At 33.4% G+C, this 15905-nt stretch overlaps 1 protein-coding gene across 7 annotated transcripts in view; it reads right to left on the reverse strand.

Moving 5' to 3' along the window:
• Positions 1-303: 303 nt before the first annotated feature.
• Positions 304-15905, reverse strand: part of HLTF (helicase like transcription factor) — a 58634-nt gene continuing 43032 nt past the window's right edge. For 2 of the 7 annotated variants that reach the window (XM_057738724.1, XM_057738723.1), the window contains exons 19-25: positions 11745-11869; positions 11089-11267; positions 9394-9519; positions 8970-9082; positions 8446-8626; positions 5321-5401; positions 646-3142 (exon numbers count right to left, since the gene is read on the reverse strand). In XM_057738724.1, the coding sequence (XP_057594707.1) occupies positions 2990-3142; positions 5321-5401; positions 8446-8626; positions 8970-9082; positions 9394-9519; positions 11089-11267; positions 11745-11869 (958 nt within the window). In that variant the 3' untranslated portion in view covers positions 646-2989. Of the gene's footprint in view, positions 600-643; positions 3143-5320; positions 5402-8445; positions 8627-8969; positions 9083-9393; positions 9520-11088; positions 11280-11744; positions 11870-15905 lie in introns of those variants that run through there. The other 5 variants (XR_009054291.1, XM_057738721.1, XM_057738719.1 and 2 more) reach the window with 5 other exon arrangements.

A 15905-nucleotide genomic window follows, 5' to 3' on the forward strand; every position in this document is an offset into this window, starting at 1 on the left:
TGCTATCCCCCAACAGAAAACGTGCACCGCCTGAGTATAATCTTATTGGTACTCACTAGTTTTAAACATAGGATGATTATTTTCTTGATTATTTCCAATCCTGGAGCTGTAATTAGGGCAAAGTCTATAATCCAGAGTGTTATCTAGTATACCACTATACAAAGCTATTATCACAGCCCCTTTTTATGGCAAATGGGGAAATAAAAATAATCAAAACCAATGTTTAAGATGATCCAGACATTTAACATAAAATTAAAAAATATATACACTGATTTTTTTTTTTAATTTATTTTATTTATTGGCTGCATTGGGTCTTCATTGCTGCACATGGGCTTTCTATAGTTGCGGAGAGCAGGGGCTACTCTTCATTGCGGTGCACAGGCTTCTTATTGCGGTGGATTCTCTTGTTGCCGAGCATGGGCTCTAGGTGCGCAGGCTTCAGTAGTTGCAGTTTGTGGGCTCAGTAGTTGTGGCTCACAGGCTTATTTGCTCCGTCGCATGTGGGATCTTCCCGGATCAGGGCTCGAACCTGTGTCCCCTGCATTGGTAGGTGAATTCTTAACCACTGCACCACCAGGGAAGCCCCTATACACTGACTGCTAAACAAGAAAGTCAACCAGTTAAAGTGAAATTTAGTAAAATTAAAAAGGGGTAGGAGTATCAGTCAATTATTCTCAGCTATTCATAGTACTTTTTATGTACTATCAATAAAAAACAATTATATAATATAGACATCTTAATAGAAGTGTGAGATTATAGATTAAATGTTCTTTAAATAAAAAGTTCTCATTAAAATTATGGCACTGAGGAAGCTAATGATTTTTCAAACTTTTATTAGTTTTAAACTTAAAACAAAATCCAGTTTGAACCACAAGTGGGAATACAATATTTTCAAGATATTTCTAAAGCTATTACTCTACATAGTAATGAAAAAGATTTAACAGCATAAACATAATGTGAACTTTTCATTCCAGTAGTTTATATATGTTCTTAGGATGAATTTGTTGTTTTTTATTTAACACCACTTAATGGAACTATACAAAACCAGAAGGATATTTTTTAAATGAACTGCCAAATTTATCATTATGAATGTGTTTAAAAACACAAGTCTGTGAACATTTGGGTAAAGAAGCAAGCAAAGTCTTCACCTTTACAGTGAGTATGCAAGGCTTTGCCTTTGTAAGCAAGAGTAGATTCTGTTGTTTTTTGCTGCAAACTTTTTATACTTAATCTCACCGGAGTATTGGTATATAGAGAACCCACATATCGTATTTTATGAGATCCGGATCAGCCTGATTTTTTGTTTAATGCTAGTCCTATAAGGTAAGGAACTTCCCTACTGCTCCTTACACTAGTGGACAAACCTCAAGTTATTATTCCACTCTCATCCCTGCATAAAGGTCTGTTGGTCCTTTTCATCAGCCTTCTACCTCACCAGCTGCCGAAGAGAAAAGGGACTGGGAAGATTCTTGCTGTCTAACCCACTGTTCCTTTGGAGCAAAGGACAGGGCACAGAGAAGGAAGGATTTAGCTGTTGATAAGGTATGTGCTAAATCTAAGATGTGTGCCCTAGAATACAATGCTGCCTCCAATCTCTTACCTTTCAGTCAAGTCACTTCCAACACTGTAAGTAAAATATAAGGTGTTCTTAAATTTGTATCATCAAACATGAAGCTTCTCCTATTATAGTAACTAATTTCTTTGGATTATAAAAAAAAAAGTTTCCCTTAAGGAAAAAACACCATTGACTACCTAACCTGATTAATAAATTTACAGTTTGTTTTAAATGTGACTAAAAGAGTCACCCAGAATTCCGTGGCAACTACCGTGAGTTTGATTATTAACAAAAACGTAGGCAAAAGATGACTAACTATACAGATAGATGTAAGAGTGAATCTACTGATGTTCCAAAATCAAATTCTGATTCTAAACACAATAACAAAGAAAATTTTCCATTCAGGGATTAAGATGTCTTTAAAAGCTGAAACAATTTTGGAGGTCATCCAGCCCAACTTCCATCCAGATATCATGCCTCTCACATACAGTAGTCTTCTGAATTATAAAAATTTATAGTTATTTTTTTAAAAGCTACATAAATAAAAATTATCTATATATAGAAATATCTATTCAGCAATTCCATAATTTAAATATTCAAATCAAATTGGGCAGAACTGGTTGCTTCTCACCCCCAGACTGTATTTACACACTAACACATCAAGTTACATTTAAACAAAAAGAATGGTACCACCTGACTAAAATGGAGAAAATAGTACTCTAACACAACCCCTAATTTTCTTCATGAACATAAAATCTGCAAGTCACTCATGTGGCTTTTATCTCAATAAAACTGTAAAAACAAACAAAACCAAACAAACAAAAAACCAAACAAAAAAAACACACACACAAGAACAAAACCAAACAAACAAAAAACCCCAAGTAACTTGCTAACCTGGACTTTGGTCTCTCATTTAAGGTTCTGGAATGCAAATGTAGTTTTTGAAGGTCCAATAAAATCAATCTCTTGTATAGTCTGTGCACATATGAATCGTTTACAAGGACTGTTATTCCACAGCATCACAAATGGGAGGCTCTGGTGAATAACCAAATGGGTCCAACATAGAAAATAACTATTTGGTCAAAAGTATAAAAGGTTTGACCTTATTTGAAATATGAAAAAGCTGAGTACTTGGAAGATATATGAAAATACTCAGCATAGATACTATGAAAAGTTGAATAAAAGTAATTTTTTTTCTTGAAAAATTATTTCAGGCCACAGTATATAACAGAACTTATTGCTATTTGAAATATCATTAAAAATAGGTTCATCTATAGAAGGAGATTATGTATCAGTAATACTTCTTCACTAATATAAAATGATATGGCCCTTTTAGAAGACATATTCTAGATCTCATATCTAAAACTGTATTTTTCTCATTTCCAAAACTTCTGTATATATCTGATTAAACTGACCTTACCAAAATCCCACAAATTATAAATCAATTAAAGTTCTGATTTCATTAATTTTAGCTTGTTTCATTTCACTAGCATCTGTTTTCTTAGTTCCAAAGGCTCCAGCTGCAAGTTCTCTCTTTGTGTTTTGTATTTTCAGCATATTTTCTTCAACAGAATCCTTCACAATGAACTTTAAAAAGAAAAACAAAGTTAAATTGGTTAAGTACTTTTTAGGTCATGGTACTTAAATTCTTTAATAAAAAAAATTGAGACGATGAAAATGATGCTCTACTATAAAGGAATCTTCTTTCTTACAGTATTATGTTGCTTTCAAAAATGGTCAATAATAATCTATTAGAAACTGTTTCATTTCCCCTTTTTTCTCAATATACAGTGAGAATATTTAGAACATGATATGATAGCTAGAGATGAGCACCATTTTCATTTTTCCTTATCACTCAATATAGTTTTCCTATATAAAGAATACAACTGTAAGGACCTAAGTTACATATTATAACTCCATCATCAAGATAAGAGCAGCACACAAAAAAAGCAAACTTTACAGGCAACTCTGTAGCTGGAATGTTAGCAAAATAAATGTAGCATATTTAAAAAGCCAAATAAGTTTTTTGCAGAAATGAAAGAATAAGCCTTCATCTGGTATAATTTATAACATTAGAAATTAAAGAGAAAAAAAGTGGTCATCTTTATAGATTCTAAAGAAGCCTTTGAGAAAATTCAACATTTATTCCTGATAAAAACCTTGATTTAAAAAAAAATCCTCATTAACCCAGAAATAAATGTCCTCAACCTTATTAAGGACATCTACTAGAAACTTACTAAAAACAACATACTAAATGTAAAAACAATAAAAGTATTTTCAACAAAGATAGGAACAAGTCAAGAATGATTACTACCATTACTACTATTCAACACTGTACAAGACGTCCCAGTTTTTACTGTAATAACAAGCTGTTATAAAACGTTACTGAAATACATAAAAGACCTAAATAAATGCAGAGTGATAAAGCAAAGTAATTATTAAAGTGATATTGTCCTGGGAACAGGAAAAGAGATCAATGGAACAGAACAGAGTCCAGAAAGAGACCCATGTAATATATATGAATTAGTTTATGATAAAGTGACATTTCAAATCAGTAGAAAGAAAGGATGGACTTTTCCAAAAAATGGTAATGGAGCAAATGAGTCTTCATTTGAAAAGACTAAAGTTATATCCATATCATGAATCATAAATAAAAGGTAAAGTAGTTCAAAAGAATCAGAAGTATAGGAGATTCTTTTTTTTTTCCTCCAAATTTTCAGTATGGCAATTTTTATTCATATTTTTTTAAAACACTACTCCCAGTTTACATAATTTACAGGAGATTCATTTTTTAAATTTGAAGATAAAGCCTTCTGTTCTAAGCAAGACCTCAAAATCCGTAAGATATAAAGAAAAAGGCTGACGTTTTAAATCATAAAAATTTTTAAACTTTTTCATGACAAAAAGCACATAAAGTTTAAAGATAAGCAAGAGCCTGGAATAAAAATTTCCAATATTCATAACATTTAAAATCAGAATTTATAAAGAAGCTTATACTATAAAACTGTATTTGTCCTTTATGAAAACTGGGCAAAAGATATAAGCAAGCAATTCACAGAAAAAAAATTAAAGAACAAGAGATATGTGAAATATGGCTAAAGGTCTTAGGTAAATGAATATTAGAAGGGTACCTTTTGACCATCTCATAAGCATAAATTTACATCATTCTTATATATCATAAAGCCTATTTTGAAAACAACTTGACAGTTATCTAATAAGATTCTAAATCCAGAATTCTAGGTTTCTTAACCTATCCTGAAGAAACACTGTACTTGTATATATACACAAAGATGTATATAATATAATGCTCGTTACAGGAGTGTTTTTATTAGCAAAAATTGGACTGGTTACATAAATCAGATATAACTATATGTTATATATCTACCATGATAGAAAAAAAAGAATAAGTTTGATCTATATATTCTTACATGGTAGTCTCCAACATATACTTACTGTTAAGGGGGAAAAAACACATATTGCAAAATAATAAAGTATGATCCTATTTATCTTAAAATAAATTTTTTTTCAAATTTACACATATACCTAAGTATAATGTATGTAAACAGCGAAAGAAACTTTGAATACCATATTTTAAACTACTGATTAAATAGTAGCTTCCTTCTAAAGAGCAGAATAAAGATGACCTTCACAGTTTGCTCTGCATAACTCTATTTCAATCTTTTACAATAATATATTCATGTATTATTTGTATAATTCTTAAAAACTTATCAACTTAATTTTAAAATAGATGTTTTAAAAACTCACTTTTGTGATAATAACTTCTTGCTTCTGGCCAAGTCTATGGCATCTGTCAAAGCACTGATCTTCAGCAGCTGGATTCCAGGCCTAATGAGAACGAGTTGCATAATTACCACCCTGATCTGTGAGTGTTCTGCAAGTCCTTTTGTTGCAGTATTATTCATTCACCTTTTACTGACTGAAATCTTTCTGAATGAATTCAGATAATGACATTATAAATGCTCTGGGAACAAAAAAATCCACACACCCCAAATGCCTCCCCAAATCACTACTATGATAGGCAGGTATCCTCTCCCCTGTCATTTCACTCCACTGCTTCTAGTATCTAATACAGGGCCTGATACATAGAAAGTATACACCATAAATGACTGCTGATTAATCAAATAATATCTTTCCAGTTCCCCCCCTCCCCCAAAACCCATTTTAAACTCAAACTGTGTCTGCTTAACAGAGGAAGTTTATACACTCCCTTAAATGACTTAATTTACATCAGAAAAGATAGGTAATAGAGTCCATTTATGAAAAAGTTTTCTTGCTTTCTGCTGGTCTTTAGTTCTTTTTCTTTCATTTTCCTCCTTTCATTATGTAAAAGCACAAAAAAAAAGATTTCAGGAGTAATCAAAAGTCCTAAAATTTATTTAAGACTCTGCAATACAATTTTCAGTATCTATACTTAAAATCAGTTTGATTTCAAAACTGAACTAAAAAAGTAACATTAGCTAATTAACACAGGCATTATCATGGAGACTGTCTTAAGGTGAAAAATAAAACAATGAAGTACTGAAAAGGGAAGAATAAGCAAAAAAGAGGTAGAGCTCTTCAGTCTAGAAAGATAGGCATCAAGTGGTTTTGAAATAATACCATGAATTGTCAGGGTAGGGATCATTAAATTTTAAACTAAACTATGGGATGATTCTTGAAGCTGAAAACAGGGTGTTTTGGAGAAAAGGAACATTTATACAGCAAAGTACCAACTGAAAATAGAAATAAAATCATAAATGCATAAGTGGATGACAAATTTATGGTGCAACTTATACTTAGGCAGTCATTTTCTTCTTTTTAAAGTTCCCCTGAGATCTAGAGAAAAGGAGACTTTACTATTAACTTGCTATAATTTGATTTAGGGATTGTTTTTTGGTATAAAAGTTAGATTTAAAGGACTTATTTACCTTAAGATTTTCAAAAACTGACAGTCATAGTCTGTGAATATTTTCTATTTTTCAAATGGACACCTTTTGAAATCATTATACTAAGAGCCCAGATAAAATGTCCCTTTCTGCTGTCTATATTTTATCTAGGAAACTCATGATGAGATGGCAGTATACATCAAGTATGACTAGATGTATAATAAAACTGATAGCTCCCATTCTCATCTACAGTGATGAAGGAAGCAATTAACTTTATCAAAAGCTTATAATGAAACAAAAATACATCTTAACTTTTATGTAATAGTTGATAAAGAGGTAAAAGATTTTCATGAGCAATTTTTTTTAACTGAATCTTATTTTTCTAGGACCTGGTTTTTGTTTTAAAGTTAGAAACAATATCTGAAAACTTGAAATGTTCAATGAAAAACAATCAACTTACTATGAAATTGCTAAAACATTCTGTAAGTTTTCTAAAAGTATAACTATTAGTCTCTGGTCAACTTTACAATACTAATTAAATTACTGTATTTGGTATTAACATCTTCCTTATCAAGTACCAAGATTACAACCAAAGAAAAAAATAATTTGGGAATCTATTCCAAAAATCAGCTTCTAGAATTATCATCAAGTTAGCTAACATGTAACTTAATCTGCAGTCACAATGTATATTTTTTATAATAACCATAATATTAAAACTCTAGCAAAGATGTAAAACTTCATCCACAGAGCTAAGGCCAAGAAAATACAACAGACCACTGCCATCCCCATGGCATTAACGTGAGACCTGTGTATGGGGGATGGCATTAATGTGAAACCTGTGTATAAAACCCTAAGTATGGCTCTGGTTGTAATATTACTGTAAAGGTTACCCTCAGGTGAGGAAAAAGAGCCTTGGTAACAGGCACATGCTTCAACTAGACAGCTTAATCAGAATAACTCAAAATTTGTATCTTAGTAAAATTTCTTTATGTTATGAATTTTCTGAGTTTCAGGCAGCAAGCTAAAACCACAAACCTTAAATCTGTGAATGCACAGAAATAGCATAGGGTTCCCTCTAGCCCAAACAGTACCCAGTGCAAATTAGAAACTGAATTAGTTCAGAGTGCCTGCAGTCCAAAAACCCCCTTTGTGTAATCAGAAAAAAGTGCTCCTATGTGGATGCAACTCTAAGTCACACAGTTTGATGAGTCAAGTTCAGAGTGAATTTTAACTCCCACTCTACCCCTAGGCCTGTATTGCACACAGAGATTGCACTGTATTAGACACTAAAATTTACCCAAAACATTCCATTAATGGTGTCTGTTTCTAAAACTGTGATGCTGGACCACCTGCACCTAAATCACCTACGGTCTATATAAAAATGCAGTTTCCTGGGTTTCACCCAAGAACGCCTAAATCTGAGGACAGAGGTCAAACTGCATTTCCTTTCTCATGCACATTAAAGCTTGAGACTACTAGCACCATGATGGTGGCTACTTTGTCCATCTTGTTTATAGCCAGATTCCCTGTGCCAGTAAGATTCCCTGACACAAAGTAGGATCTCATTATTCATGGGCCGAATCAATAAAAACACTTCCCTAAAGCATTAGAGTTAATAGAAACTTATCCTGTATATAGAAGAGCAATAGAAAAGCACAGCACAATACTTATAAACACAGACTCTGATCCTGATTTGTATATTACTAGCTGTGTGATAGGGTAAGCTACTTCATTCATTTCTCTATGTTTCAGTTTCCTCACCTGTAAAATAGGGATAGTAACAAGATTTATCTCATAAAGATGTTGTGAGAATTCCAGTTGATATATGTAAGGTGCTTAAGAGAAAGCCCTCAAAACATTTTTACTAAGTTATTATCTATTTCTAAAGTTTGCCTAAGAATTTTCAAAATCAGTTACAACTATAAAGGTATTTACCAAATAGTTTTTTGTTTTTATTTTTTTAAAGAAGTAGTAACATACCAAAAAGTCTACAAAACTACTTACTGGATCCATTAAAAATACTCGAGAAGCTGCAGAAAGATTCAAACCAACTCCACCTGCTTTTAAGGATAGAAGCATTATAGTTGGAGATCCTGCTTCAGTGTTTTGAAAACACTGAATTGATTCAACTCTTTTCTTTTGGGCCATGGAACCATCCAAACGAGTAAACACAAATCCAGAGGCTCTAATGGAGGGGACAAAAGACACAAGTAACACTTACTACACTATAAAAACATGTTAAGTAATTGTAATCGTTTCATTCAACCAATTTTTTCACTCATTTCTTCAGACAAATATCTACTAATCATCTACTTAATATGTCAGGCTCTGCAGGCAACTTTTTTCCTATAAACTCAGGACTTAATCTTTAAAATTCTAAGTTCTCAGGAATATTCTTTATTGTTACTTATTTTAGATAGATGAAATGAATAAAACTGGTAAAACATAAATAATGATTTTTTGCTATCCAAATTAAAACATTTATATAAAATCCTTTCACTCCAAGTGAAAAACACTGTTGAACTTACCTGAGTGGTGTTTCTATTAAAGATAGAAATGTTGTAAACTGAGAAACAACTAAACTTTTTATGTTGGGGTTCTTCTTTCTTAAATCAATCAATGCATGCATTAGAGCATTAATCTGAAAAAAATTAGGACACCCATTAGATTCCATTTTGAATTGGAAGAGAAAGGTCCTGCCACATTACCTCCCTAAAATGCAAATATAAAAGACCACTAATTTTTAAAAAAACTGAGATCAAAAAATACTATTATAATCTGAACCCCTTCTCTCTCCTCTCAAATTCACCACCAAAAATAAACAAAAAGCCAGTAACCACCAACAGAGTATAATACTCAAATGACAGGATTAAAAACAGAATTATTATTTCTAAATATGGTATTTCTTTATATAAATGTAAAACACTCAAACATTTGCACATGTATATTTACCTTCGAACTGGATGTCCATTCCATATTAGACTTTTTCTCAGTGTCACATGCCAATTCTTCTGGAGGACATTCTAATAAATTGTCCCCATGTATATCATTTCTGCATAAAGGGCATTTAGCATGTGGCTATATAAGAAAGAAAAAAGTATGAGTGACACTTAACAAAGGAAAAGAAATATAAATTTGCCTAAAAATTTTAAAAAGCATGGTAAATCCTATATCCCTAACAGTCAGCATTTTATTAAGCTTTTTATTAGATTCATCCATTTGAGATAAATATGTACATGCTGAACTCCAGGCAGATATAATGTTCTAAAGTAGTAAGTGGGATGGGTAAAAATGAGAGCAAAAGTAGGTGATCTTGACTAGCAGCAAGAGCCTGAAACAGTAAATATTATGCTAATTTCAGACAAGTAAAGAAACCATGAATAACAGTTTCTTGAACCTAATTACAATATAACATACTAATTAAAAACTATTCTTCAGAAGACAAAAAAATAATTTCCTTCTTAAAAGCCTATAAAGCCACTCCAGATCTGTTAAGTCCTATCAGGTTCATTCAAAGCAATTATCTGTTGTGTCCATTTTGTACCAGGCATACTAGTAAGATTATCTCTAAAATAACTACATACCAAATAGCATTACAATAAAAAAAGATTCTGGGACTTCTCTGGTGGTTCAGTGGCTAAGAATCCACCTTTCAATTCAGGGGATGCAGGTTCAATCCCTGGCGGGGAACTAAGATCCCATATGCTGTGCACCACAACTACTGAGCACGTGGGCCACAACTAGAGAGAAGCCCGTACACCACAACAAAGAGCCCACGTGCCACAGCAGAGGATCCTGCATGCCACAACTAAGACCCAACGCAGCCAAAAATAATATAAATAAATGCCAAAAAAAAGAAAAAGAAAAAAGATTCTGAAACTAAAACAATGTTAGAAGTCAGTATAGTAGAGTTACCTTTAGAGAGGAGGTAATGATTGGGTGGGAAAACAGGAAGATCTGGGTAGTAGTTATATGGATTTGCTTACTTCATAATTCACTGAGCTATACAATCATGACATGCATTTTCACATATATGTATATTATATCTCAATAAAAATGTTTTAAAAAATTATACCTCAGAAGTTCTGTTTAAAGGATTATTCCACTTCACATGAATCTTGACCTACCTAGCTATAGCAGCCAATAGCCGTGTATGGCAATTAAGCTGTTGATATGCAGCAAAGACAAATTGAGATGTGTTGTAAGTGTACACAATACCACTGAATTTTGAACACTTAAGTTTTAAAAAATCATGTAAGGTATCTCATTAATAATTTTTATATTTTAGACATACTGGACAAATAAAAATGCATTCTAAGAATTAACTTCATCTGTTTTATTAGAAAACTTTAAATTACCTTTGTGTCTCACATTATCAATCTATTTTCTTAGAGATGATCTAAAGAGTTAGCAGAACTAAAATACTGACTGTGAAATATACCTCCAAAAATATCTTTTTATATTAAAAGAATTTAATTATATGAAATGTGTCTTATTAAAACACTGATAAAATTAACTATAAAAGGTACACTAGTAAATCCAAGTGCAAAACTCTTTATAGTCTCAGTTGGACTTGGGTTTTCATTACCCTCAACACTGGAACACCATGCCATCTAACACCAAATTTGTACTCAGCATAAAACTAACCTGCTCATTCTGAATAACCTGGCAAATGCAGGGTTTACAAAAGACGTGTGCACAATGTGTTATGACAGGAACTGTTAAAGAATCCAAGCAAATTGCACATTCTTCATCAGAACCTGAGCTCAGAATTAACTTCATCTTCCTTATTAACTTCCTTCGTAGTTCTTCAGGTGTATCATTTCCTAGAGATAAGGCTGAAAATTTAATTTCAGTGCAAGACTTGTAACATGACTAGACAATCTTAATCTTCCTTATATACAGAAAACTTTTGCTTGGGTAGTGTTTAGTCTTTTTATTTTTTATCACAGGCAAAAAACATGATTTAAATTTGAAATTTCAAGAAAAATTCAGAAGCTCCACATAACATACCTTACACAGAAACATCATTATCTAACACAATCTGCGGCTACTATCATAGAATAAAAGGCTGATCCAATTTGAACCTTTCTTCTAAGACTATCACTGGAAATCCTGGAAAACCTCATTAATATTCCATTTCATTGTTAAGAGATTCTTGTGTATATTTCTAGTTGAGTTCTATACTAAAATCAATGTCCATCTGACATATAAACTAAATTTATTTGGGCCATATGAAAAATTTCTCATTCTGATATAAATAATTTCTAATCAATATGTGTAAACCAATCACATTTACCTACCTGAGGGACCACTGGAAGACACTGCGTTTGTAAGAAGGTGAGTATGACAACAAATCTGCCGCAATCTAAGCAAAAGACCCAGGACATCTGCATAGTGTGCAAGGACAGTCCCTTCATTAAAATACCTAGAGGTAAAAATGTTAAATATTATGAAGGCCTCAAAACAATATTTCTTATTCTAATGCAGTGCAAAAAAAATGGCATTACTCTCTTCTTCCCTAGAAATCACTTCAAAACAGGAACAGAAAACAGAAAAGTAAACTCTATCTTGAATGAAACCAGGAGAGATTTGTAACAATAAGCAAAGTATATGAGAAATGGCGGCCAGATGCAATAAAAGTCAAACAGGAAGATACTGAGAGATATGACTGCAGCTCTCAAGCAGACCTACCAGAGCACAATTCTTAAAAACAGACAGCATGCCCTAAGGAGAAAATCACCACCTCTTACATGCAGAAACAAAAACAGGGTGCATGGCTCATGGCTTGAATGTCCCTAGACAAGTTTATATCAGGATGGAGGGAAGGCAAGCTGAATAAGGAAACACATGGACCTACTGTGTTTTCATAAAAGACTATAACCACAGTATTCCATATTGTAAGGAATCCCAAAGTTTCTGATCTCTGTTTTATGGTAGTTCTATTTTTAGTTTTTTAAGGAACCTCCAAACTGTTTTCCATAGTGATTGTATCAACTTACATTCCCACCAACAGTGCAGGAGAGTTCCCTTCTCTCCACACCCTCTCCAACATTTATTGTTTCTAGATGAGCACAAGTAAAATCCAAAAGAACTCACATGTAACCCTGAGTTATAATTAAATAGGGATATATTTCCTGCTAGTCAAGGATATAGCTATGACCCCTATCCCTTCATGTGAATCTCTTGCAAATAGCTAATCCAGAAAGAATTCAAGATATTCATATATGAGTAATAATCAGCAAAGAGCAAGGAAGAGAACAAATGGCAGTGAAAAGAAAACTCACCAGAAAAATGTTGCCATAGAGTGCATAAAAGTTATGACCAAGAATACTGCCACAATTTAACAGCACTCAATAAAACAGTTCCTCCTAAAAAAACACCAATAGCTTAAAGCAGAGACAAAACTTTGACAAGGTATGGCAAAACAAAATAGAGATCAAAGATGAGCTGGTACAGTTAGAGTGTGAAGCAGAAAGGTGAGCTATCAGAGAAAGCCACAGGGAAGCCAGCATAAAGAGACTAGCCACTGATAAAAACATAGCAAAGAATGTGAGAAACAGGACTGAGAAAAGCAAAATTAAACAGAAAGATGTAAAGGGTTAGAATAAAATGATACCTATGGAAAAAGAAAGACTATCCAACATACACATAGAGAAAATAATGCAATAGAAAACAATACTTAAGAAAACTTTCCCAAAAGGAGAAAGCAGGCAGGGAAGCCTGGAATCTACAGATTTAAATGGTATCACATGTTCCAGAAAAAAAATCAACAGAGAGAGGTCCTGGTGAAATTGCTGGACTTTAAAGAAAAGAATAAAATAAAATCAAAGTTTTCCACAGAAATATTCAATATAAAATAGAGTAGAACAAAGACAATACAGGTTCTAAAGGAAGAATGGGTGATCCAAAAATCATATACCAAGGCAATCTGATATTTAAGTATGCTTAAAGGCAACAGGAGAAATATAGCCTAGTGGTTAAGAGGACAGACTCTAGACCTAGACTGTCTGAATTCAAAACCTGGCTGTCAATTTAACGGTGAAACCTTGGGCAGGTTTCTCAACCTGTGTCTTGAGCTTCCTCAGCTCTAACAGTGGCATAATATATACCTCATAGGACTACTGTATTAAAAAAGTTAATACATGCAAAGCATTTAAAATAGTGCTGGACTATGGTAAGTGCTATGTATCTGCTGAGATTATTAGTAAGGGTAGTATTATGGCAACAAAGCTTCTCGGTATTCAAGAATGCAAGGAATAGGCAATATAAAAGATTAAACTTGCAAATTCTAGAATCAAACTGCCTGAATTTAAACACTGCCTCTGTCATTCATTAGCTGTATGACACAGTGTAAGTCATGTAACTGCTCTGTGCCTCAGATCCTTCATCTGTAAAATGTAGGTAATCCCTGCACTGACTTAATAGGACTGTTGTGAATTAATACACATAAAGCACTTAGATGAATGCATAACACCTAGTAAGTGCTCAATAAATGTTAGTAAATGTACTACCTATTAAGATATTTTTAAAATAACATTTTTTTTTCTGAAAACACAGTTTCAATAAAGTTATTCTTCTTCAACTCAAACAAAATAACATTTACCAACAGTATATTCCCTGGCATCATGTCTTAGGCTGAAAAATCAGTATTTCAGCTTAATAAATTTCTTTTGAGTGCCAGATATTGAAGTAGAAGCCTCCTCCTACCTCACCAGCTACTCCTGTCTTGTTAAAACTCTTTTCTGACTTCACTCACTCACTTGGTGATCTTATCCAGTCTCCTGGCTTTAATTACCATTTACAAACGGGTGACTTGCAAGTTTATATCAAACCAGGAGCATTCCCAGAACTTTAATCTCATATCCACCTGATATGCAACATTTCCACTAGGAAATTGCACAGGCATCACACAATCAATGTGTCCAAAGCTGAGTTTCTCATCTTGCCTGAAAAAAATCTGCTCCTCCCACAGACCTATTCTCCAAATAGCAATTCCATCCTTCTAGTCACTCATGTGAAAAACCTTGCAGTTGTCTCTCACTCCTCTCTCTCACACCCCACACTATATCAATCAGCAAGTTCTGTTGGCTCTATCTTCAAAATATAACAGAATCCAGGCATTTCTCACCCCCTTCATCACTACCACTGTAGTAAAAAAAAAAACACCACCCTCTCTTACTTTATTGCCACTGTTCTCCCTATTTATGCTTTATTCCTGCAATGTAAGTCTTAACACAGCAGCCAGTGATCTTTTAAAAATATAAGTAAAATTAAGTCACTCTCGTGGTTCAAAACCCTTCAAAGGTTCTCCAGTCTCATAAATAGTAAAAGCCAAAGTTCTTGAAATACGCCACAATGCCTTACATGATTATCATCCATCCCTACTCCAATAGCTCTCTGACATCATCACTATTTTCCACCTTGTTCATATTATTCAGCCACACTAGCCTCTTTGTTGCTCAAGTTCCCCAGATATGGGCCTAACTCAGGGCCTTTACACTTGCTTTTCCCCTCTGCCAGAAATGCCCCCCCCCAAATCCAATCTCCTTTAAATCTTTTCCCACATATCACCTTCTCACTGAAATCATCTTCCCTGAACACCCTATAAAAATAGCTTTAGCGTTCCCATATCTTTTTTCTGCTTTACTTTCTTTCCATTAAACTTAATTTTTTAATCATCTGTTACCTCCCAATGAAATATAAACTCCTTGAGGGTAGAGATTTTTGTCTGCTTTATTCTGCTCTACCCCAATGCATACAACAGTGCCTGCCACACAGGCACTTAATAAATTTTGGTTGAAAGAAATGAATATGAAGGAAATTTCAATCAACACAAGATTTTGAACTCTGAAATCACTTGCTTAGAACAATCTTTCTCAATATTTCTAATTTCTATTAAGCCTGCTTTGTACCTCACTGAAGTTCCAATGTTTTGAAGACTCCCCTATATTCTCTATTCTGCCTTCACTTGTCTCGTACTCACTCTGGTTCCTAACACACATTCACATCAAACATGCTCTTGCTTAGACTAGAATTTCTCATCTTCTTCTTACCTTTAACCTACACTTCATCAGCTCCTATTTCCAGATTTCCATGTGTGGTTGGAAAGTCATATTGATTTAACTTTTTACACATATCCAATACCACGCGGAGCCTACCACTCTAAAAACCTTACTTTCTTTTTATGACGGCTGCAAATCCAGTCTACCTTCCTCAACTTCCCACTACCTTACCCTGTAAATACCCCTGTCTCATAGTTCACTGACTGTACTCTTGATATTAGTTACTGCCATACTAGGCTTTTATTTTTCTCCATCAATTTGTTCTATTCTCTTTTTTATCTGTAGTCTCGTCCATGTGCTCTTCCTTTCAAAGCAGCTACACAAATAAAACCATCAAAAAATTGATCCATCAGCCAACTACTGATCCTATCTACCAGTCTTTTTTACTTTTTTCTTCCT

Source organism: Hippopotamus amphibius, chromosome 6 (assembly GCF_030028045.1).
Source record: "Hippopotamus amphibius kiboko isolate mHipAmp2 chromosome 6, mHipAmp2.hap2, whole genome shotgun sequence".
Lineage (NCBI taxonomy): Eukaryota > Metazoa > Chordata > Mammalia > Artiodactyla > Hippopotamidae > Hippopotamus > Hippopotamus amphibius.